At 37.4% G+C, this 23,580-nt stretch overlaps 1 protein-coding gene across 1 annotated transcript in view; it reads left to right on the top strand.

Annotated features, from left to right (window-relative positions):
- Positions 1–9,390: 9,390 nt before the first annotated feature.
- Positions 9,391–23,580, top strand: part of C9H1orf146 (chromosome 9 C1orf146 homolog) — a 34,375-nt gene continuing 20,185 nt past the window's right edge. Inside the window, exons 1-2 of the mRNA XM_023587975.2 lie at positions 9,391–9,464; positions 22,129–22,240. Coding sequence (XP_023443743.1) covers positions 22,172–22,240 — 69 coding nt within the window. The 5' untranslated portion in view covers positions 9,391–9,464; positions 22,129–22,171. The remainder of the gene's footprint in view (positions 9,465–22,128; positions 22,241–23,580) is intronic.

Raw genomic sequence — 23,580 nt, 5'->3', positions numbered from 1 at the left:
CTATCACATGGGAGGCCCGTGGTTCAAGCCCTGGGCCTCCTTGACCCGTGTGGAGCTGGCCCATGCGCAGTGCTGATGCGCGCGGGGAGTGCCGTGCCACACAGGGGTGTCCCCCGCGTGGGGAAGCCCCACGTGCAAGGAGTGCACCCATAGGGAGAGCCGCCCAGAGCGAAGGAGGGAGCAGCCTGCCCAGGAATGGCGCCGCCCACACTTCCCGTGCCGCTGACGACAACAGAAGCGGACAAAGAAACAAGACACAGCAAAAAGACACAGAAAACAGACAACCGGGGGAGGGGAGGGGAGGGGAATTAAATAAATAAATAAAATAAACCTTTAAAAAAAAAAAGAAAGAATGGGAGGGATCTCATCCAACATAGCATTGAAATAGCTCAGGAAGGGCACAGCTCTCTTGCAAAACAAGGGAGAAGGCATAGAAGGTGTCCAAGGGAGCTGCTTTGGGGCTCCCTGCTGGCCTGGAGAGTGCAGTGCACTCCAGAGGGACTGGCAATGGAAAGATGGAGAGACCAAAGGGAAAACCATGAGTTGATAACCCCACAGCTGGGAATGCAGTGGCCCCTGTCTGTGTTGCCTGTCCCGGAGCAGACTTCATAAAATCTTTGGCTGAAAAAGCAAAGGGAAAAGACAGATTCCTCCCTGGAAGAGAGAGGGTGTGACAGAGGGCTGAGTATGGTCTCTCTTTGGCGACTGTAACTAACATAGCTCACTGGTTCAGAAAAGCTAGTGGAAATTGAAGGATTCATCTCCATGAGAGGGTTTGCTGAAGAGCACCATTTGCTGGCCAGCCAGAAAGTGAAAAAAAACAGGCTGGTCTCTCCTGATTTTTTCTCAGGCACAGTAGACCTGGTCAGGCCCCATTAGTGGTTCCCTGCCCCTGTCTGACTACTTAAACAGGGCAATAGTAAAGTTTTAGAAAAATTAAACTAAAAATCAAATAAGAGCTGTGAAATAAAGCCACTAGGCCAGAGAAATTTATCAGCATATCAAAATCACAAACATAAACAGATGCTTAGGTATCAATAAAGGATAAGAACCCATACTAAGAAACAGAAAGGTATGGCCCAGCCAAAGAAACAAACCAAGAATCTAGATGAGACTTAGAATTTAAGACAACTAACAATGATGTACACACACAAACCTCTTTAATCAATTAAGGAGATGAAGGAAAATGTGAATAAAGAGTTAAAGGATATTAAGAAGACTCTGAGTGAGCATAAAGCCTGCAAAAAAAAAAAATTAACAGAGCTTATGGGAATAAAAGGCACGATGGATGAGATTAAAAATACATTAGAGGCATATAACAGCAGATTTGAAATGTTAGAAGAACAGAAGATTTGAACTTGAAAAAGAACAGAGGAAAGAATGCAAAAAAATGGAACAGGGTCCCAGGGTAGTGAATGATAAGATGAAATGAACAAACATTCCCATTATAGGTATGCCAGAAGAAGAAGAGAAGGAAAAGGGGTAGAAAATATTTGAGGAGGGAAGCGGACGTGGCCCAGTGGTTAGGGCGTCCATCTACCACATGGGAGGTCTGTGGTTCAAACCCCGGGCCTCCTTGACCCGTGTGGAGCTGGCGCACGCGCAGTGCTGATGCGCGCAAGGAGTGCCCTGCCATGCAGGGGTGTCCCCCGCGTAGGGGAGCCCCACGCGCAAAGAGTGCGCCCCGCAAGGAGAGACGCCCAGCGCGAAAGAAAGTGCAGCCTGCCCAGGAATGGCACCGCCTACATGGAGAGCTGACGCAACAAAAGAAACACAGATCCCTGTGCCGCTGTCAACAACAGAAGTGGACAAAGAAGACGATGCAGCAAACAGACACAGAGAACAGACAACTGGGGCAGGAGGGGGGAAGGGGAGAAAATAAATAAAATAAAGCTTAAAAAAAAAAAAAAGAAAATATTTGAGGAAATACTGATTGAAAATTTTCCAAACCTTATGAAAGGCATGTACCCCAAACAGAACAAATCCAAATAGACCTACTCTGAGGCATCACTATTTAGATTATCAAAGGCCAAAGATAAAGAGGATTTTGAGAGCAGCCAGAGAAAAGCAATGCGCTATTTACAAGGGAGCCTCAATAAGGCTAAGGGCTAATCTCGCATCAGAAACCATGGAGGGAAGAAGGCAATGGTACGATATATTTAAAATACTGAAAGAGAAAAATTGCCAGACAAGAATGCTTTATCCAGCAAAACTATCCTTCAGAAATGAAGGCAAGTTTAAAATCTTTACAAACAAAAACTAAGAAAGTATGATACCAAGAGACTGAATCTAATACAAGAGATACTAAAGGGTGTCTTACAACCTGAAAGGAAATGACAAGGGCAAAAGCCCTGGAGAAGAGTGTAGAAATGAAGAACATAAGTAAAAGAAATTAAAAGAGTTAAAAGACAGACAATAGTAAGATATGACAACAGAAAGCCAAGGGATAAAACGGATGAAATAAGTAATGCCTTTTTAGTAGTAACACAATGTTAATAGGTTGAACTTCCGAATTAAAAGACATAGACTGATAGAATGGATAAAAGACATCTATATGTTGGGAAGCGAATTTGGCCCAACAGATAGGACATCTGCCTACCACATGGGAGGTCCAAGGTTCAAACTCAGGGCCTCCTGACCCATGTGATGAACTGGCCCACGTGCAGTGCTGAAGTGCTCAAGGAGTGCTGTGCCACACGGGGGTGTCCCTCATGTAGGGAAGCCCCACGTGCAACGAGTGCACCCTGTAAGGAGAGCTGCCCAGCATGAAAAAAAGTGCAGCCTGCCAGGAATAGCACCGCACACACAGAGAGCTGACGAAGCAAGATGATGCAACAAAAAGAGACACAGATTCCAGGTGCCACTGACAAGAATACAAGTGGACACAGAAGAGCACACAGAGAATGGACACAGAGAGCAGACAACTGGGCGGGGGGGGGGGGGGAGCGGGGAAGGGGAGAGAAATAAATTAATAAATCTTAAAAAAAAAAGACATCTACATGCTGTCTATAAGAGACTCACCTTAGATGCAAGAACACTATTGGGCTGAAAGTGAAAGGTTGGAAAAAGATATTCCATGCTAATAGAAATAAAATAAAGAGCAGGTATATTGATACTAATATTGGAGAAAAGAGATTTTAAATACAAATCTGTTATATAAGAGATGAAGAAGATTACTATATATCAATAAAAAGGACAATGCATCAAGAAAAAATAACAATAATGAATATTTATGCACAGGTACCCCAAAGTACATGAGACACACACTGGCAAAACTGAAAGGAGAAATAGACATTTCTACAATAATAGTTGGAGATTTCAACACTCCACTCTCAGCATAAGAGAGAACATTTGGACAGAGGATAAATAAGGAAACTGAGAGCTTGAATAATATAATAAATGCACTAGACCTAGCGGATAGTTATAGAGATTACACCTCAACAACAGCAGGATATACATTCTTCTCATGTACTCACGGATCTTTCTTCAGGATAGACCATATGTTGGGACATAAGTCTGCTATCAATAAATTTAAAAACATTGAAATTATACAAAACACTTTTATCACAATGGAATAAAGTTGGAAATTAATTATAGGCAGAAAAAGGGAAAATTCACAAATATATGGAGATTAAACAATGTACTCTTATATAATCAGTGGATTAAAGAAAAAATTGCAAGACAATCAGTAAACACCTCAAGACAAACAAAAACAAGAACACCACATATCAAAACTTATGGGATATACTAAGGGAAAGAAACCAGACACAAGGTACTATAAATTGCTTGACTTCATCTATACAAAATATAAATAAGAATAAACTGGAGAGACAGAAACAGAATAGCAGCTATGTATGCAGGGGAAGCATAGAGAGATTGAGAAGTGATGAATTTTTTTGGCTGTCTGTTTTTTGTTTATTATTATTGTTGGAAAATGCTCTAATAATGATTGAAGTGATGAATGCACAACTATGTGATTATATCAAATACCACTGACTGTACATTTTTAAAGACTATATGCTTATTAACATGTATCAATAAAGTTGATTTGCTTTTTAAAAAACTTTTGGGGTACAGCAGAGGCTGTGCTGAGAGGGAAATTTATAGCTCTTAATGCTTATATTAAGAAAGGAGGGGAGTGGCTGTGGCTCAATCAGTTGGGCTCCCATCTACCATATGGGGGGCCCTGGGTTCGTGTCCCAGGGCCTCCTTGTGAAGGCAAGCTTCCCCTTGTGCCACGGAGAACTGATGGCCCGTGCGCTGCAGAGAGCTGGCACACAAGATGACACAAGAAAGGGAAACAAGCAGATACAGAAAAAATGTGCAGCAAATGGACACAGAGAAGAGACAGCAAAGAATGGAATAGCCATAAGGGGGTGGGGTGGGATAAATAAATAAATAAATAAATCTTTTAAAAAAAGGAGAAAGATGGAGCAGATGTGGCTCAAGCAACTGGGTGTCTGCCTCCCACATGGGAGGTTCTGGGTTCAGTTCCCAGAGCCCCCTAAATAAGACAAGCAGATGCCACAATGAACAGATGCCGCAATGAGCAGATGCTGCAATAAGCAGTCACTACAATCAGCAGACACCACAACCAGTAGGTGTTGCAACCCTCAGATGATGCAACTGCTGCAACAAACAGACACCACAATTAGCAGATGCCACAACCTGCAGACGCTGTAGACACTGCAACCTGCAGGTGCTGAAACTGCCACAATGAGCAGATGCTCCTACCAGCAAATGTCGCAGATGCTGTAACCAGCAGACACTGCAACCAGCAGATGCTGCAACCGCTGCAATGAGCAAATGCTGCAAGTTGTAGATGCCACAACCAGCAGATGACACAACCAGCAGGGAGTGGAAGTGGCTCAAGTGGCAGGCCACTCCCCTCCCACATGGGGGGTCCCGAGTTTAGTTCCTAGTGCCTCTCAAAGAAGAAGAGCAGAAAACCAACAGACAGACATGGGGGCCATCTCAGCATCTCAGGGGGAGGGATAAAAAAAAGGAGAAAGAGCTAAAATCAAAGACCTAAATGTATACCTGAAGGAATTAGAAAAAGAATAGCAAACCAATCTCAAAGCTAGCAGAAGGAAAGAAATAATGAAAAATAGAGCAGAAATAAATAAAAGGGAGAATATAAAACAATAGATAACTAAAAGTTGGTTTTGAGAAGATCAACAAAATCGGTAACCCTTAGGTAGATAAAGAAGGAAAAAGAGAGAAGATGCAAATAAATGAAATCAGAAACGAGAAGGCTGATATTACCACCGACCCAGCAGAAATAAAACAGATCATAAGAGGACAGTATGAACAACTGTACACCAACAAACTAGAAAACTTTGATGAAATGGACAAATTTCTGGAAACACATAAACAAACCACACTGACCCTAGAAGAAATAGAAGTCCTCAACAAACCGAACAAAAGTAAAAAAATTTAAAGAGTCATCAAAAAACCTCCCCAAAATGGAAAATAAGAGTCCAGGATCAGTTGGCTTCACTGGTGAATTCTACTAATCATTTAAAGAAGATCTAACACCGATCCTGCTCAAAAATTGAACAGGAAAGAACACTACCAAACTTACTCTATGAAGCTAACATCCTAATGCCAAAGTCCAATAAAGATATTACAAAAAAAGAAAACCAAAGACCAATTTATTTAATGAATATAGATGCAAAAATCCTTAACAAATACTTGCTAACTGAATAAAAAAACACATTGAAAAATTATATATCAGGGGAGCAGATGTAGCTCAGTGGTTGGGTGCCTACTTCCTATGTACAAGGCCATAGGTTCAACCCCTGGTACCTCCTTAAAAAGAAAAAAAATTTATCACAATCAAGTGGGCTTTATACCAGGTATGAAAGGGTGGTTCAACATAAGAAAATCAATCAGCATAATATAAAACACTAATAAATTGAAGAAGAAAAAAATCACATGATCATTTCAATAGATGCAGAAAAGGCATTTGACAAAATACAACATTCTTTCCTGATTAAAAAACACTACAAAAGATAAGAATAGAAGGAAACTTTCTCAATATGATAAAGTGCATATATGAAAAATCCACAGCTAATATTATACTCAATGGAGAAAGACTGAAAGCTTTCCCCCTGAGATTGGGAACATGACAAGGATTCCTACTCTCCCCACTGTTATTCAATATGGTTCTAGAAGTTCTAGCTAGAGCAATTAAGCAAGAAAAAGAAATAAAAGGCACCCAAATAGTAATGAAAGAATTAAAATTTTCACTATTTGCTGATGATATGACCCTATACTTTAAAAATCCCCAAAATTCCACAACAAAACTGTTAGAACTTATATACAATGTCAGCAAAGTGGCAGGACACAAGATTAAACATGCAAAAATCCATAGTTTTTCTATACGATACTAATGTGCAACCTGAGGAGGAGGTCAGGAAAAAATTCCATTTATAATAGTGGCAAAAGAATCAAATAGTTGGGAATAAATTTAACCAAGGACATAAAGGACCTGTATTCAGAAAACTACAAAACATTGCTAAAAGAAAACAAAGATAATCTAAATAAATGGAAGCATATTCCATGTTCATGGGTTGGAAGACTAAATATCATTAAGATGTCAATTCTACCCAAATTGATCTACAGATTTAATGCAATCCTGATTTTAAAAATCCAATATCCTTCTTTATGGAATTGGAAAAGCCAATTATCAAATTTATCTGGAAGGGTAAGGGTCCCCAAATAGCCAAAAATACCTTTAATAACAAGAACAAAATTGGAAGACTCTCACTTTCAGAATTTAAATTATATTATCCAGCTACAGTGGTAAAAACCAGCATGTACTGACATAAAGATAGATTGACAAATGGAATCGAATTGAGAGTTAGAAAATAAACCCTCATATCTATGGTTAAGTAATTTTTGACAAGGTTGTCAAACTCAGCTGGGTTAAAACAGCCTATTCAACAAATGGTGCTTGGAAAACTGGGTATCCATATCTAAAAGAAAGAAAGAGGACCCTTATCTCACACCTTATACAAAAATTAATTCAAAATGGATCAAGGACCTAAATATAAAAACCAGAACCATAAAACTCCTAGAAGAAAATGTTGGGGAAAATATTCATCTTGTGTTTGGTGGTAATTTCTTGGATCTTACACCCAAACAATGAGCAACAAAAGAAAAAATAGATAAATGGGACTGCCTCAAAATTAAACACTTTTGCATTTCAAATGATTTTGTAAAAAAGTGGAAAGAGGCCACTCAATGGGAAAAAATCTTCAGAATCCATATATTTGATAAGGATTTATCTCTATGTTATATAAAGAGATCACACAACTTAAAAACAAAATGACAAGCAACCCAAATAAAAAATGGGCAAAGAATTGAATAGACATTTTTCCAAAGTGGAAATACAAAGGCCAAAAGACACATGAAAAGATGTTCAACATCACTAGCTATTAGGCAAAGGCAGACCAAAACTACAAGGAAGTATCATCTCACACCATACAGAATGGGTATTACTGAAAAAAAAAAAAAAAAAACCAACAACAACCCAGAAAACTAAAAGCGCTGGAAGGGATGTGTAGAAATGGGAATGCTCCTTCACCATTGATGAGAATATAAAATGGTGCAGCCTCTGTGGAAGACCAGTAGGCAGTTCCTCAGGAAACTAAATATAGAATTGATACATGATCTGGCAATCCTGCTATTAGGAATATATTCAGAAGAACTGACAGCAAGAATGTGAACAGATATTTGCACAGCAATGTTCATAGAGGCATTATTCACAATTGCCAAAAGATGGAAACAAGTTAAGTGTCTGTCAACATGATAAGTGGATAAACAAGATGTGGTATAATCATACAATGGAATATTATTCAGCTGTAAGAAGAAAGCAATTGGGAGAGCACATGACAGAATGGATAAACCTTGAGGATATTATGTTGAGTGAAATAAGCCAGGCACAAAAGGATGATTATTGTATGGTCTCACTGATATGAACTAAATACAATGAGCAGACTTATGGAGTTGGACTGTGAAGTTTTAGGTTGGTGGGAGATGGAATGCAGGATGAGAAAGGGAATATGATGCTGGGTATATGTAAAATGTTTAATAAGGTCAAATGTAAATATGTAGTAATGGTTGCACTTAATGGTAACAGTGAATGTAACAAACACTGTTGACTTACGGATGCAATTGTGGCTGAAATGAATAATTCAGGGAGATTAATGTTGGAGGTCAGCTGGAGGATAATATAGGGAATGTATAACAATGATTTTTGGTAATAGACGAGGATCCTGGTTAATGGTATAAATACAAGAATGTTCTACAACAAGGTGTTGGGGGTGTCGTGATACATGGAAAAATATAACTAATGTAATTTATAGACTATAATTAACAAGAGCATTGTAATGTGTTTGTAGCGAAAGCAAAGTTGGTATTATATTAATGCTAAAGGTAAAAAAATAGAATATTGAAGTTTGGTTTTGTGAGACACAAATATGGTCTGCTAACCCTTTGCATTAGCCTGGGCTGAGATGTGAGCAACTTCTAAGAAGGGCCATCTGGTCACACCAAAGAGCTGCGTCCACATCAGAAACCTAGTCAATTCCTGGGGTTCTCAAATCCAGAGGGTGTGTCTGCAGCCTGGTCTCGCTCTTCTGATCATTCCTGCTTTGCCTTAACAAATTGTCCAACAGGGGCTGTGCAAGCATACACCTAATTTTAATAATATCTGTTATGCAAACTTCCAAATTTACAAAAAAATGGTTACTTCATGGAATAATTAATCCACATTACAAATTTGCCGTGAAGGATTTCCCCTGGAATACTTTTTTTGAATACATGTTTTATAAGGCAAACAAATATTTTTATATTTTAACCATTAGTCTCTAGGCAAGTAGTGTTTTTTATTTTTATTTTAATTTTTAAATTTTTACAATTGTAACTCCCCAGAGCCTAATTACTTGGTGAATTTCAGTTAGGTCTGAAAACAATGGCGCCCCAAAGAGCAAAAGCACAGGCGTATGTTATATTTATAGTCATTAATGAAAATGTGAGTCTCTACTTTTTCATAATCTGGCTACACGGGAGGCCAGTTTGATTTTATGTTACTAGTAGTGGCACAAAAATTGAGCCTAAATTTTATAAAACTGAAAAATCAGTCCGTCGCAACTAACTCGAACACACAAAACACCTTGCTATTCTTACTATAAAGGCCGAAACGCACACTTTTCTCCTTTTTCCCTTAACTACAAGGGGGCTATGGAAACCGTGATCCTGGGAGCAGAAACGCCCGCGCTAGTTAGTGGGGTCTGCGGCTGCGCGGAAGCCCGGCGGCCGAGGGGTTGGTTTGCGGCCAGAGTGTCGTGCGAAGCACACGTTGGGCCTCCTTGCTCCGCCGGCCACGCGTCTGCCGGCTTGAGGAAGGTTCTGGAAGTTTGGGGTCGCCCAGGTGGTTTCGAGGACGTAGTGATCAGGTTTGTTTGTCGCCTTGAGGAATGGGGCTTGGCCCCTCACGTTCAGCTTTTCCTTCTTCTGCCAATGTGTTTTTTCTTCAGACTCGTCAAGATCAAATCTTGACGTGGCCGGGTGAGGGAGGTTCTTCCCTCCTTTCCTTCCTTTGAGGGCCGAATGCGGAAAGGAGCTTCCTCAGATTATTAATGCAGGATTATAGAACTGCTTCCTTTTCAGAAGCTTTGTTATCCGGACTGTGAATTTATGTTTTATTTTCTCCCCCCCCCCCCTCCCGCCACACCCTCTGTCCCTCCCTCAAAGAGATCGAAAAAGAAAGGAATCTTAAAAAGTAGAGAATTTGAACGGGCGCAGATCATTCTAAGCAGATTTTTCACTGAACAAGTGAGAGGTCTAAGGGGAAGGTGACTTTACTGGGGATTATTGTGCAATGTTAAACTTATTTAAAATTGAAAATGCCCTAAGGATTGGGGGAAAACAAACAAGATGGTTACAGCAAAAGCTCAGAATACCAGGGCCTTGGAACTGGCAATGATTTAAGAGACTTTTGCGTCCAAGTTTTTCTTTTCAGATCAAGAATTAGCCCACTAAAGGTGAAGTAATCTGCCTGAAGTCACACTCTTGGGGATCTACTAACCCCAATCCCTATTCTCTCTTATTGGTGCATACAATTACATAATCTCTCATAATTTTTGTTACTTCATTTTTAAATTGTTTCTAAAACTTTCATTAGGATTGTGAAAATTTAAATGAAAAATTACACACACAATATGTAAGTGCTCAAAAATACCTATATAGGGAAGCGGACTTGGCCCAGTAGATAGGGCGTTCCTCTACCACATGGGTGGTCCAAGGTTCAAACCCTGGGCCTCCTTGACCCGTGTGGAGCTGGCCCATGCACAGTGCTGATGCGTGCAAGGAGTGCCCTGCCACGCAGGGTTGTCCCCCACACAGGGGAGCCCCACGTGCAAGGAGTGCGACCCGTAAGGAGAGCCGCCCAGCGCGATAAAAGTGCAGCCTGCCCAGGAATGGCGCCACAGACACGGAGAGCTGACACAACAAGATGATGCAACAAAAAGAAACACAGATTCCCAGTGCCGCTGATAAGGCTAGAAGCGGTCACAGAAGAATACACAGCGAATGGACATAGAGAGCAGACAATTGGGATGGGGGGGGGGGGGAGAAATAAATAAAAAATCTTAAAGGAAAAAACCTATATAGCCTTTGAATACATGCAGTTTTGTGTGTGTATTATCAGGTGGATTGTTCATTAGACAGTTAAATTATATGGGGGAAATAAAAGTTGCAGTCCTTCCCCCAATTGGCTAAAAATTTACTCATTTAAAAACAAACATTTTTTGGGTATCTACTGTGTGCCAGGTGCTGGAGTGTATTAGACTAAACAGGTGAACCTGGTCTCATGGAACTAGTTAACTTGTCCTTCATTCATTCAATGCAATAAATGAGGAAATTATAGAATAGCAATTTCAACCCAGCAGGAAGAACTTTCTAATTATTAGAGTTGTCCAAAAGTAGAATGAAACTTCCTTGGGAGATAGTAATTCATCATCACTGAAAATGACTTTTTTTGGACTAGTTTGTTTCTAAATTTTGCTTTGAACTAATTTTGTATTAAGTAACATGGAGAATATAAATTTGGATGACATTAAGAAGCTTTATGATTTAATAAAGGAAATGAAATATGTTTATTTTGGGCAAAATAGGTTAAGTACTACTTTCTGAGGAAGGCGAAATCTCATTTAGTTTGAGGGTATTAGGTATCGTTTTCTGGAGGAGGCAGGATTTTAATGGGTTTTGAAAGGCAGGTTTTTATATATAATGCATACTTTATTTTGGGGATGTTTTTAGATTTACAGAAAAATTAAGGTAATTGTGATGGTTAATTTTATGTGTCACTTTGGCTAGGCTATAGTTACAGTTAAATAGGAATCTAGGTTTTCGTGGAGATAATTTTATAGACCTGGTTAGCATCTGCAATCAATTGACTTTTAAGTAAAGAGTACCCTGAATAATGTGGGTGGGCCTCATCCAATCAGTTGAAGACCTTAAGAGCAAAAACTGAGTGTCTTAGTTTCCCAGCTTCTAAAACAAATATCATGTAATGGGTTGGCTTAAAAAGTAGGAATTTATTGGCTCATGGTTTTGAGGCTGGGGGAAGTCCAAAATCATGGCATGAACAAGGTGATGCCTTTTCGCTGAAGACTGTGGCATTCTGGGGCTTGCTGCCTGTAATCGTTGGTCCTTGGCTTTTCTGTCATGTAGCACATGGTGACATCTTCTTTCTCTTTTGGATTCTGTTGACTTCCAGCTTGTCCTCACCTGGCTCTCTCACTTTTATGTCTGGTTTTCATTCTGCATACATATAAAGGAAACCCTTACTCTGGATTAAAGCCCTACCTAAATCAGTTAAGAATAACTTAAATTATCATTTTCCAAAGGTCTTATTTACAATGGGTTCACACTCACAGGAATGCCTTATATTTAATAATAACCTGTTTTTCTGAGGTACAAATTTCAATCTGCCACACCGAGGTTTCCTGGAAAAGAATAAATTCTGCCAGAAGATTGCAGATACATTCCTGCCTATATTTCACCCACCGTTCAAATTTTAGATTTGTCAGTTCCCACACATGCATGAGCCAGTTCCTTAAAATAAATCTCCTAATATATATTTCTCATCGGTTCTGTTTCTCTGAGAACTCTAATTCAGTAGTACAGAGAAATCCCACTTACACCATACCCAGTTTTCCCTATTATTAATATATTAGGTGGTACATTTGTTACCATTAATAAACCAATAGTAAAACATTATTATTAACTAAAGTACATAATATTTCCTTAGTTTTTTTATTATAGAAGTTGTAGTTTACAGAAAACTTATGCATAAAATACAGAGCTGTCATATTATTAACATCTTGCATTAATATAGCACATTTGTCACAATTTATAAAATAATATTTTTATAATTGTATTATTAATTATAGACCACAGTTTACCTTAGGGTTTAGTGTTTTATTGTATGGTTCCCTGTTTTGTTTTAAAATTTTTATTCTAGTAACCCATATATAGCCTAAAATGTCCCATTTTAAACTACATTCAAACATATAATTCAGTGCTGCTAATTATGTTCACAGTGTTGGGCTACCAGCACTACCATCCATTACCCAAACTTTTCCATCACCCCAAATAAAAATTCTGTACAATTTAATCATTAACTTCCCATTTCCTACCCCTATCCTGATCCCTGATAACTCGTAATCTAGTTTCTGTCTATGGATTTGCTTATTCTAATTACTTCATATCAGGAAGATTGTACAATATTTGTGCTTTTTTTGTGTGGCTTATTTCCACATCCATGTTGTTACATGTATCAGAACTTCATTCTTTCTATGGCTGAATAGTATTCCATTGGATTAATATGTATAGCCCACATTTTGTTTATACATTCATTGGTTGATGGACTTGGGTTGCTTCCATCTTGTGGTAATTTCTAATAATATCACTTGCCCCCCAACTTTTGCCAATTGTGAATAATGCACCTGTGAACATAATTGTGCAGACATCTGTTCAAATCTCTGCTTTCAATTCTATTGGTATTAACTTAGAAATAGGTTTGATAGTTAAATTCATGTGTCAACTTGGCCAGGATTTGTTGTTCACAGTTGTTTGATCAAGCAAGCACTGAACTGATTGTTACTGTGAGGACATAAGTCATCAGTAAGTTGATTGCATCTATGACTGATTACCTCTACAATCAATTTAGGAGATTGCCTTCAACAATAAGAGAAGTCTCATTCAATCAGTTAGGCTTTAAAAGGAGACGTCATGATTTTAGCATTCAGAAATCTCCATCTCTACTTCAGCTAGCCAGCTTCTCCTGGGGAATTCATTGAAGACCTTTGGTAGAGTTCCTAGCTTACAACCTACTCTATGGAATTTCAAGAGTATACCCCACAGTCATGTGAGACAATTCTTATAAAAATCTCATAATTTTTACAGATATTTCCTGTTGGTCTGTTTCCCTGACTAATAAAATGCAATTACTGGGTTATATGGTTATGCTTTACCTAACTTTCTGAGGAACCATCATAGTTTTCCACAATGATTTCACCACTTTACATTCTCATCAACAATGAATGAGTATTTCTTTTTCTCCACATCCTCTCCAACACTTGCAATTTTCCACTTTTGAAGTAGTAGCCATTCTGGTGGATGTGAAATTGTATCTCATTATAGTTTTGATTTGCATTTTCCTAATGGCTAATGGTGTTGAGCATATTTTCGTGTGCCTTTTGACCATTTGTGTATCTTCTTTGGAGAGACGTCAATTCAAGTTTTTGCCACTTTTTAAATTGTATTGTCTTTTTAATTTTTGAGTTGAAGGAATTCTTTATATTAATATATTCTGGGTATTGAACCCTTATAAGATCTGTGATTTCCAAATATTTTCTCCCACCCTGTATGTTGTCTTTTTACTTAAATGATAAAGTTTTTTGAGGCACAATATTTTAATTTTTATGAGGTCCCATTTATCTATTATTTCTCTTGTTGCTTGTGATCTTGGTGTAAAGTTTAAGAAACAATCGCCTGACGCAAGGTCCTGAAGACGCTCCCCTACATTTTCTTCCAGGACTTTTAGAGTTCTGGTTCTTATATTTAGGTCTTTGGTCCATTTTGTGATGATACTTGTATATGGTGTGAGGTAGGAGGCCACCTTCATTCTTTGGCATATGGACATCCAGTTTTCCCTGCACCATTTGTTGAAGAGCCTATTCTTTCCCTATCGAGTGGTCTTTGTCCCCTTGTCAAAAATCAGTTGGCTATAAATGTAAGGGTTGATTCCTGAGCTCTCAGTTTGATTCTTTTGGCTATATGTCTGTCCTTATGCCAGTATCATGCTGTTTTGGTTACTATTGCTTTGTAATAAGTTTAAGGATTGGGGAATGTGAGCCCTCCTACTTCATTCTTTTTCAAGATGGCTTTGACTAATCGGGCCTGTTATTTTCCATGTAAATTTGATGATCACCTTTTTCCATTTCTGTAAAGAAGGTCATTGGAACTTTGATTGGGATTGTGTTGAATGTGTAAACTGCTTTGGGTAGTATTGAAATGCTAACAATATATAGTCTTCCAGTCCATTAACACAGTATGTTCTTCCATTTTTGAGATCTTCTTTGTTTTCTTTTTGGCAATGTTTTGTAGTTTTCTGTATACAGGTCCTTTACCTACATCCTTGGCAAGATTTATTCCTAGATATTTGATGTTTTAAGTGGCTCTTGAAAATAGACTTTTTTTTCTTTATTTCTTCTTCAGATTATTCATTATTAATGTATAGAAACACCACTGATTGTTGCATGTTGACCTTGTACTTCAACACTTTACTGAATTCTTTATTAGTTCTGGTAGCTTTGTTGCAGGTTTTTCAGTATTTTCTGTATGTAAGATCATGACTTAATTTGGTGTATTACGTTAATTTATTTTCTTACATAGAAACACCTTTGCATACCAGGGATAAATCCCACTTGATCATGGTGTATAATTCTCTTAATGTGCTTTGGATTCAGTTTGCTATTATTTTGCTGAGGATTTTTATATCTATATTTGTAGGGATATGAGTCTGTAATATATTTTTCTTCTGGTATCTTTATCTGATATTGGTATGAGAGTGATGTTGGACTCATAGAGTGAATTAAGGAGTATTCCCTCCATTTTAATTTTTTTTGAAAAGTTCGAACAGGGTTGATATTAATTCTTCTTGGAATGTTTGGTAAAATTCACCAGTGAAGCCATCTGGTCATGAGTTTTATTTGTTGGAAGGCTTTTGATTACTCTTTCAGTCTCTTTACTAGTTACTGGATTGTTGAGATCTATTTCTTCTTGAGTCAGTATAGGTAGGTAGTGTGTTTCTAGGAATTTTTCTATTTCATCTAGATTGTCTAATTTGTTGGAATATATTTGTTCATAATATCCTCTTATAGACCTTTTATTTCTGTGGGGTCAGTAGTAGTGTTCCTCCTTTAATTTCTGATTTTAGTTATTTGTTCTCTGTCTCTCCTTTTTCTTTGACAGTCTAGCAGAGATTTGTAGATTATATTGATCTTTTCAAAGAACCAAGCTTTGGGTTCTTTTTTAAGCCTCTATTTTATTCATCTTCACACTAGTATTAGTTCTCTCCTTCTGCTCATGTTGAGTTTTGCTCTTCTTTTTTCTAGATCATCCAGTTTTGTAAGTCTCTTCTTTGTGAGCTCTCTTTCTTTTAAATTTATTTTTAATTGTTTTTTTTAGAGGGCTCTTTTTTTAAATGTAAGCATTTAGAGCTATTAATTTACCTATCAACACTGCCTTTGCTGCATCCCATAAGTTTTAGTGTGCTGCATTTTCATTTCATTTGCCTCAAGATTTCCTTTGTGACCCATTGGTTTTTTTTTGAAGACTATTTTGTTTAATTCCACATATTTGCTAATTTTCCATTTCATTCCTTTATGGTCAGAGAAAATATATGATTTGATTTTAATATTTTTGAATTATTATTTTTTGGATAAATTCATAGCACTTTAATTGTGAAGGAATTATAAGGTTAAAAAACTAAGCAAAACAGATCTTTCCTAAACCAACAGGGTAATTTAGCAGCTAATCTGAACAAGAGTCCTCAAACACATTGCATTATTAAGATTTGTTTTGTTACCTAATTTATGGTCTGTTTTGGAGAATGATCCATCAGTATGAGAAAAGACCATGTATTCTACTCTGTTGGGTGAAGTGTTCTCTGTGTCTTTTAGGTCTAGCTGCTTTAGAATATTGTTCAAGTCTTATTTTTCTGTATTCATCTTCTGTTTAGATTTTCTATCCATTTTTTAGAATTTCTCTAGTAGTGAAGTTGTGCTGCATAAAATACAGGAGTTTCATGTACTACTCTACCAATAACAGCTTGCACTGGTATGGAACATTTGTTAAAATTGATGATAGCATATTTTATATATAAAAATATATTTTATATTTTTATATTTTTAAAATAATGTTATTTTGTTATTATGTATACAATCTAACATTTCCCCTTTTAATCATATTCAGCTATAAATTTCAGTGTTCTTGATTGAGTTCACAATGTATGCTATCATCACCACCATCCATTACCAACACAGTTCCATCATTCTGAATAGGAACCCTGTAAATTTTAAGCCTTAACTCTACAAGTTTGCTTATTCTAATTGTTTCAAATCAGTGAGATAATACATTATTTGTTCTTTTGTGTCTAGCTTATTTCACTCAACATGATGTCAAGGTTTGGCAATGTTGCCGCAGGTATCAGGACTTCATTCCTTTTTATAGCTGAATAATATTCCATTGCATGTACCTCCCACATTTTATTTATCTATTTGTCATTCATCAGTTGATGGACTTTTTGGATTGCTTCCATCTTTTGGCAATTATGAATAATGCCACTATGAACATTGCTTGCAAATATCTGTTTGAGTCCCTGCTTTCAATTCTTTTGAGTATATGCCTATTAGTGGGATTGCCCGGTCATATGCTAGTTGTATACTTAACTTCCTGAGGGATCACCAAACTGTCTTCCATAAGAGCTGCATCTTTTTACATTGCTTCCAGCAATGAAGGTGTGTTCCTCTTTCTTGACATACTCTGCAACACTTGTTATTTTCCACTTTTTTTATAGCAGCCATTCTAAGTGGTATGGAATGGTATCTCATTGTGGTTTTGATATGCATTTTGCTGATGGCTAATGAGGTTGAGCATCTTTTCATATGCTTTCTGGCCATTTGTATATCTTCTTTGGAGAGATGTCTATTCAGTTCTTTTGCTCCTTTTTAATTGGGTTGTCATTTTGTTGTTATGTTGAAGGATTCCTTTATATATCCTGAATATTAATCCATTATCAGTTATGTAGTTTCCAATTTTCTCCCATTGTGTAGGTTGTTGTTTTACTTTCATGATAAAGTCTTTCGAGGAACAATTTTTTATTTTGATGAGGTCCCATTTATCTATTTTTTTCTTTTGTTGCTTGTGCTTTTGGTGTAAAGTCTAAAAAACCATTGCCTAATGCAAGGTCCTGAAGATGCTTCTCTTTTTTATTCTAGGAGTATGACCATCCTGGCTCTTATATTTAAGTCTTCTATTCATTTTGAGTTGATTATTGTATAAGGTGTGTGGTAGGGGTCCTCTTTTTTTTTTTCCTGAAAATGGTGGAGATACAATTTTCCCAGCACTATTTGTTGAAGAGGCTTTTCTTTCCCAATTTGAGTAGTCTTGCCCCCTTGTCAAAAGTCATTTGACCTTACTGTGAGATTCTTTTGGTTTATATGTCCATACTTGTGCCAGTACCATGCTGTTTTGATTACTATGGCTTTGTATTAAGTTTCAGGATTGAAAAGTGTGAGTCCTCTGACTTCATTCTTTTTCAAGTTGGCTTTGGCTTTTCTTCTAGCAGTGTTTTGTAGTTTCTGTGTAAAAACCCTTTACATCTTTGGTTAGATTTATTCCTAGATATTTGATTCTTTTCATTGCTATTGTGAAGGGATTTTTTTCTTTGATTTCTTCTTCCATTTGTTCTTTGCTTGTGTATAGAAACATAAATGATTTTGGAGTGTTGATCTTGTACCCTAACACTGCTGAATTCCTTTATTAACTCTAGTAGTTTCATTGTGGATTTTTCAGAATTTTCTGTATATAGGATCATCATGTTATCTGTAAATAGGAAAAGTTTTACTTCTTCTTTTCCAGTTCAGATGCCTTTTATATATTTTTCTTGCTGAATTACTCTGACATGAACTACCAGTACAATGCTGAATAACAGTGGAGATAGTGATTATCCTTGTCTTCTTCCTGATCTTAGAGGGAAAGCTTTCAGTCTTTCACCATTAAGTAGGATGTTAGCTATGGGTTTTTCATATATGAACTTTATAATGGTGAATAAGTTTCCTTTTATTCCTAATGTTCTAAGTGGTTTTGTTTTGTTTTATTTTTTATCAAGAAGGGATGTTGGATTTTGCCAAATACCTTTTCTACATAGATTGAATAATCTATGTAGTACCACATAATCATGTGGTTTCGTTCTTCATTCTATTAATGTGGCGTATTACATAATTGATTTTCCTATATTGAACCACCCTTGCACATCAGGGATAAATCCCTCTTGATCTTGGTTTATACTTTTTAAAATATGCTGTTGGATTTAGTTTGCTTGTATTTTGTTGAGGATTTTCCCACCTATATTTGTAACATATATTGGTCTGCATTTTCTTTTCTTGTGGTATCTTTATCCGGCTTTGGTATGAGGGTGATGTTGGCCCCATACAAAGAGGGAATGTTCTCTTCACTCTTCTTTTTGGAAGTGTTTGGGAAGAATTGGAGTTCTATCTTCTGGAATTGATTGGTAGAAATACCCTGTGAAGCCGTCTTGGACTTTTCTTTATTGGGAGGTTTTTAATTACTAGTTCAGTCTCTTTACTAGTAATTGGTTTGTTGAGATTTTTTATTTCTTCTTGAGTTTGTGTTCTTTACCATTATGCTACACTGCTCTGACTCGAGAACCTTTTTAAAAATAACCTTAAAATCAATTCATCTTAAATATGGCATGTTTTAGCCTTTTAAAAATGGCAATACTCTAACTTCTGGTCAACCAAAATGGTGGCATAAGGTGCTCCAGGGTGCTGTCTCCTCACAGAATCTTTGAATAACTAGCAAGAACTCACAGAGCCATCTTCCTCAAAACTCTAGAATAGTTAAAGGGCTGCAGTAACTGGGTGATTGCTGAATCAAGTATACACAGCTTTAAAAAGCAATAAGAGAATCTCATGGTGCTGTTGCTTGTTCTTTCCCAACTCTGTCCCCAGTGCAATGTAGAGCCAGCCTGCACTCCCATTGTAGGTTCCTGGCCCCTGTTCTACAGGGAGCAGGGTACCCACTATGTTCATACTTGGGTGCCTATATGTTGGTGCCAGTATATTAGGTAACTGTATGAAGGAATGAACCGGGACAATTGTCTCTGGCCTGCCCTCCCAGAACTTGCCCTGATGGCAGAAACAGGCTTGCAGTGTAAAAACAATTAAGCACTGTAAGGAGTACTTAAGTCAAACCACCTGGGACAAAAGGATTACCTGCCTTGGTCATACGATAAAGTACCTGGGAGAGAAAAGATCTATTTCTTAGGGAGTAGAGAGAGCATTTAAATTCCTGTAAATGGGGGAATTACTGAGGCCACCAGCAATTACAAAAACAGGACAAGATGCAGGCTCAGAAAAGAGAGGACCCTGCACTTCAGTATCACCTCCGCCTGATCTTCTTGATAGGAGAGCTAAATCTTGAAGGAGAGCACTAACCAAATCAGAGCCAATTTGCAAAGATAATGAAAGTTTTTTTTGTGTGTGTGTTTGTTTCTGTTAGCTTTAGGCTCTCAAGGAAATCTCAGTCATATCACTTGCTTGGCACAGTTTAAGGAACAGACAGTTCCAGGACTAAATTCCAGAGGTAACACTTTAAAATATTTAACTGTATAATGTGCACAAAAGATTAGAAGACAAACAAAGAAACAGAAAATGATGGCCTGTCCAAAGGAACAAGATAAAAATCCAGAAACCATCAACAAAGACCAGACTTCGGACATATTGGACAAAGATCTTTTTAACAGATCTTAACGCTCAAGGAGATAAAGAAAAACAGAAAGAACTAAAAGATAATGAGGAAAATGATGAAAAAACAATTTGAGAATCTTATTAAAGGGATAGAAATTTTTAAAAGGAACCAATCAGAAATCCTGGAGTTGAAGACCACAAGAACTGAAATGAAAAATTCCTTAGATCAGGGGTTCTCAACCTTTTTTGTTCCACAAATCCCTTTGCCAGTCAGATGAAAACCACAGACTCCTTACTAAGTCCACACTATACTGTATATTATTTAATAAACATACCACACCTGCACCAACATCTCCCCACAAGAATAATGTGTTTTTTGAATTTCAGTTCAAGCTCACAGACCCCTTGTTAAGAACCCCTGCCTTAGATGCTTTCAACAGCAGATTGGCACTGGTGGAAGAAAGTATCAGTGAACTTGAAAACAAGACAATTGAAATGATTCTGGCTGAGGAGCAGAAAGAAAAAAGAAAAAAAAATGAAGAGAACCTAAGAAACATGTGGGATACTATCAAGCATACCAGTTCACACATTATGGGAGTTCCAGAAAAAGAAAAGAAAGGGACAGAACAAATGTTGAAGAAATAATGGCAGAAAATTTCCCTAATTAACGAGTGTTTTCTGTGCTGGGTAACATTCCCATGCAAGGGGGCACTCCTTGGCAGGGCGGCCTTCCAGCGTGGGTCATCACTCTGTGTGGGCCACCTTGCCCTCACCAGGAGGCCCTGGGCATCGAACCCTGGACTTCCTATATGGTAGATGGGAGCCCAGTTGGTTGAGCCATATCCATTTCCCTCACCATTTTCTTTCATACCTGGTTAGCAGCTTACAGTATTTTCTTCCCCCCCCCAAAAATGTTCTTCCTTCCCTAGTGCAGTGGTTTTCAAAATGTCCCTACACCAACATCAGAAGCATCACCTGGGAAATTGTTAGAAATGCAAATATTCAGGCCTCATCCCTAGACTATCTTTTCAAAGACTTTTGTATAGGAAATAGCTTTGAGAGATAGAGATTGTATTTCCCTCCAGAGCAGAGGTCAGATTTGTTTTATTTATATAATATTTTTATTTTTTGTTCTTTGTTTTTTTTTTAATGTTACATTCAAAAAACGTAAGAGGTTCCTACCTCCACCCCCTCACCCCACTCCTCCCATATCAACAACTCTTTCAACATCATTGCACATTCATTGCATTTGGTGAATACATTTTGGAGCTCTCCTGCACCACATGGATAATTGTTTACATAGTAGTATACACTCTCCCCCAGTCCACGCAGTGGGCCATGGCAGAACATACAATGTCCAGCATCCGTCCCTGCAGTACCACCCAGGACAACTCCCAAGTACTGAAAATGCCCCCTCATCATATCTCTTCTTCCCTCTCTCTGCTCTCAGCAGCTACTGTGGCCACTTTCTCCACATCAGTGCTATAATTTCTTGGATTTGTTTTGATGTCCATTGTAATAAAGGGCAAAGTTTGGACAGGTTTGCCTGTAGCCTATTATAAAAGATTGTGGTTTCCTAAACTCAGAGTTCCTTTCCTATTATGCAACCCACTGTATATGTAGATGTCACTTTTCCTTAATCCCAATACCTGGTGGGAATTGGGCTTGGGTAACTGACTCAAGAAAATGATGATACTCTGACTATACTACTATTGCTCTAAGTAAAAAGCTGTCCTTTGTCCCTGAGCTAGGAGTCTTGTATCTTATGTCTGTATCCTTGAAATTGTGGCAGGTTAACTTTTTGGCTTATTAAAAACTCAGACCCTTCACAGTTCTTGACATAAGTCGTATTCCAGAGGTCTGAAATGGGTCTGTATTGTGTTTTTAAAAATAATTGTTCATAGGAAACATAGTAAATGATTAAAAAACATATCTTTTCAGCACCTAATTTTGACTTCTACATATTTAAATGTTTCCATTACTTCATTTTTATATCCATGTTTTATTCGCTCATTCATCAAACATTTCTGTCTTTTCTTTTTGCTCTTAATTTTCTCAGATTCTGGCACCATTAGAAGCTTGGTTGACCCAAAGACAGACAGATGGCTGAAAGTGGTGGAAAAGAAAAAATAAAATGGACAACCACAATTATTATTAGCTCATCGCTTAAGGTAAAGGGGCATTTGGGCCATTGAGCTTTTATTTAAAAAGTTAAAAGAATTTTCATATAGAACAATATTTTAAAAAGATCCTTAATCCAGTTGTGGGAAGCAGAAGGTACATAAATTAAATGTATTTTAAAGATTAATTATGGGGAGTAAGTGTAGCTCAGTGGTTGAGTGCTTCCTTCCCATTATGAGGTCCTGGGTTTAATCTTCGTGTCTCCTTTAAAAAAAAAAAAAAAGATAAAGGTCTACTGTATTCATTTTCAACATCCTAAATCCTTGGAGGTTGGAAAATTCAAAGTTCTTTTCTTTATGCGTGTTGTACTAGAGATGTTAAAACATTTCAGAAGCATACATACATATATTTTACTTAAGGGTTTTTGCTACATAAGCAGTTGAAATGAATCTGCCTAGCCTTTGGGTATTGGGAGGAGGCTCTCTCCCTGTGCTTTAGTGAGGTAGGCAGTTGGAAGTTGACTGCCTGGAGCAGTTTATCAGTCCCTACCTACTTTCACCACTGCAGCCCATAGGCCTATTTCATTGTCTTGATTTTATCTAATGGATACTAGCTGATGTCTAGAGTGAATGGGGCAGGAAATTACTGTTCCTTGGTGGAGAAGAGAGGAAAAAAACATTGAAATAAGACTTTTTGTCGAGGGTATCTTCTCACTGCTGCTTCAAGCTGCACTTTGCCCTGTTGCTTCCTAAGTTCATAACACTCACCAGTTTAAGCCAGCCTTCAGTTCATTGGAATTTTTCAAGCTTCTTTTTTTTAGGATCCTGGAATCTATGCTTCTCTATTGCTTCTATAGTTTTTTCCAGGTTTATTTTGGGAGAGGGAATCAGTAAGAATCTTCTTTTATTCTATTTATTATGTTTGCCCATCTTACATTGTATTTTCTATTTTCCCGCCTCCCCTATGTTTCCTTTTTTTTCCTCTCCTTTCTTGCGTCCTATTGTATTAATTATTTTTTGTCATTCCATTATTATTTTTCTTTACTAATTTTGGAAGTTATATGCTGTATTTGTATTTTTTAATAATTACTCTAGAAATTTTAACATGAATACTTAGCTCTATGTAATCCATTTTAAATAAATATCTTTATTCTCCCCTTGAACAAAAGAAGAATCCTGAAATGCTTTCACTCTGATCACCTCTTTCTGTTTTATATCCTATTGTTATCAGATATTTTAATTGTTTTTTTTAACTCCATGAAGTATTATTATTGTTGTTCTAAATTTGGCATTTATTTGGATTTACCCAAGTCTACTACTTTCTTTGTTCTTCTTCCCTTCTTATGGCTCAGCCCTTCCATTTTCAATCACTTTCTTTCTACCTGAAGAAT

Source organism: Dasypus novemcinctus, chromosome 9, assembly GCF_030445035.2.
Source record: "Dasypus novemcinctus isolate mDasNov1 chromosome 9, mDasNov1.1.hap2, whole genome shotgun sequence".
Taxonomy (NCBI): domain Eukaryota; kingdom Metazoa; phylum Chordata; class Mammalia; order Cingulata; family Dasypodidae; genus Dasypus; species Dasypus novemcinctus.
This window is presented reverse-complemented; position numbering and strand designations above follow the sequence as displayed.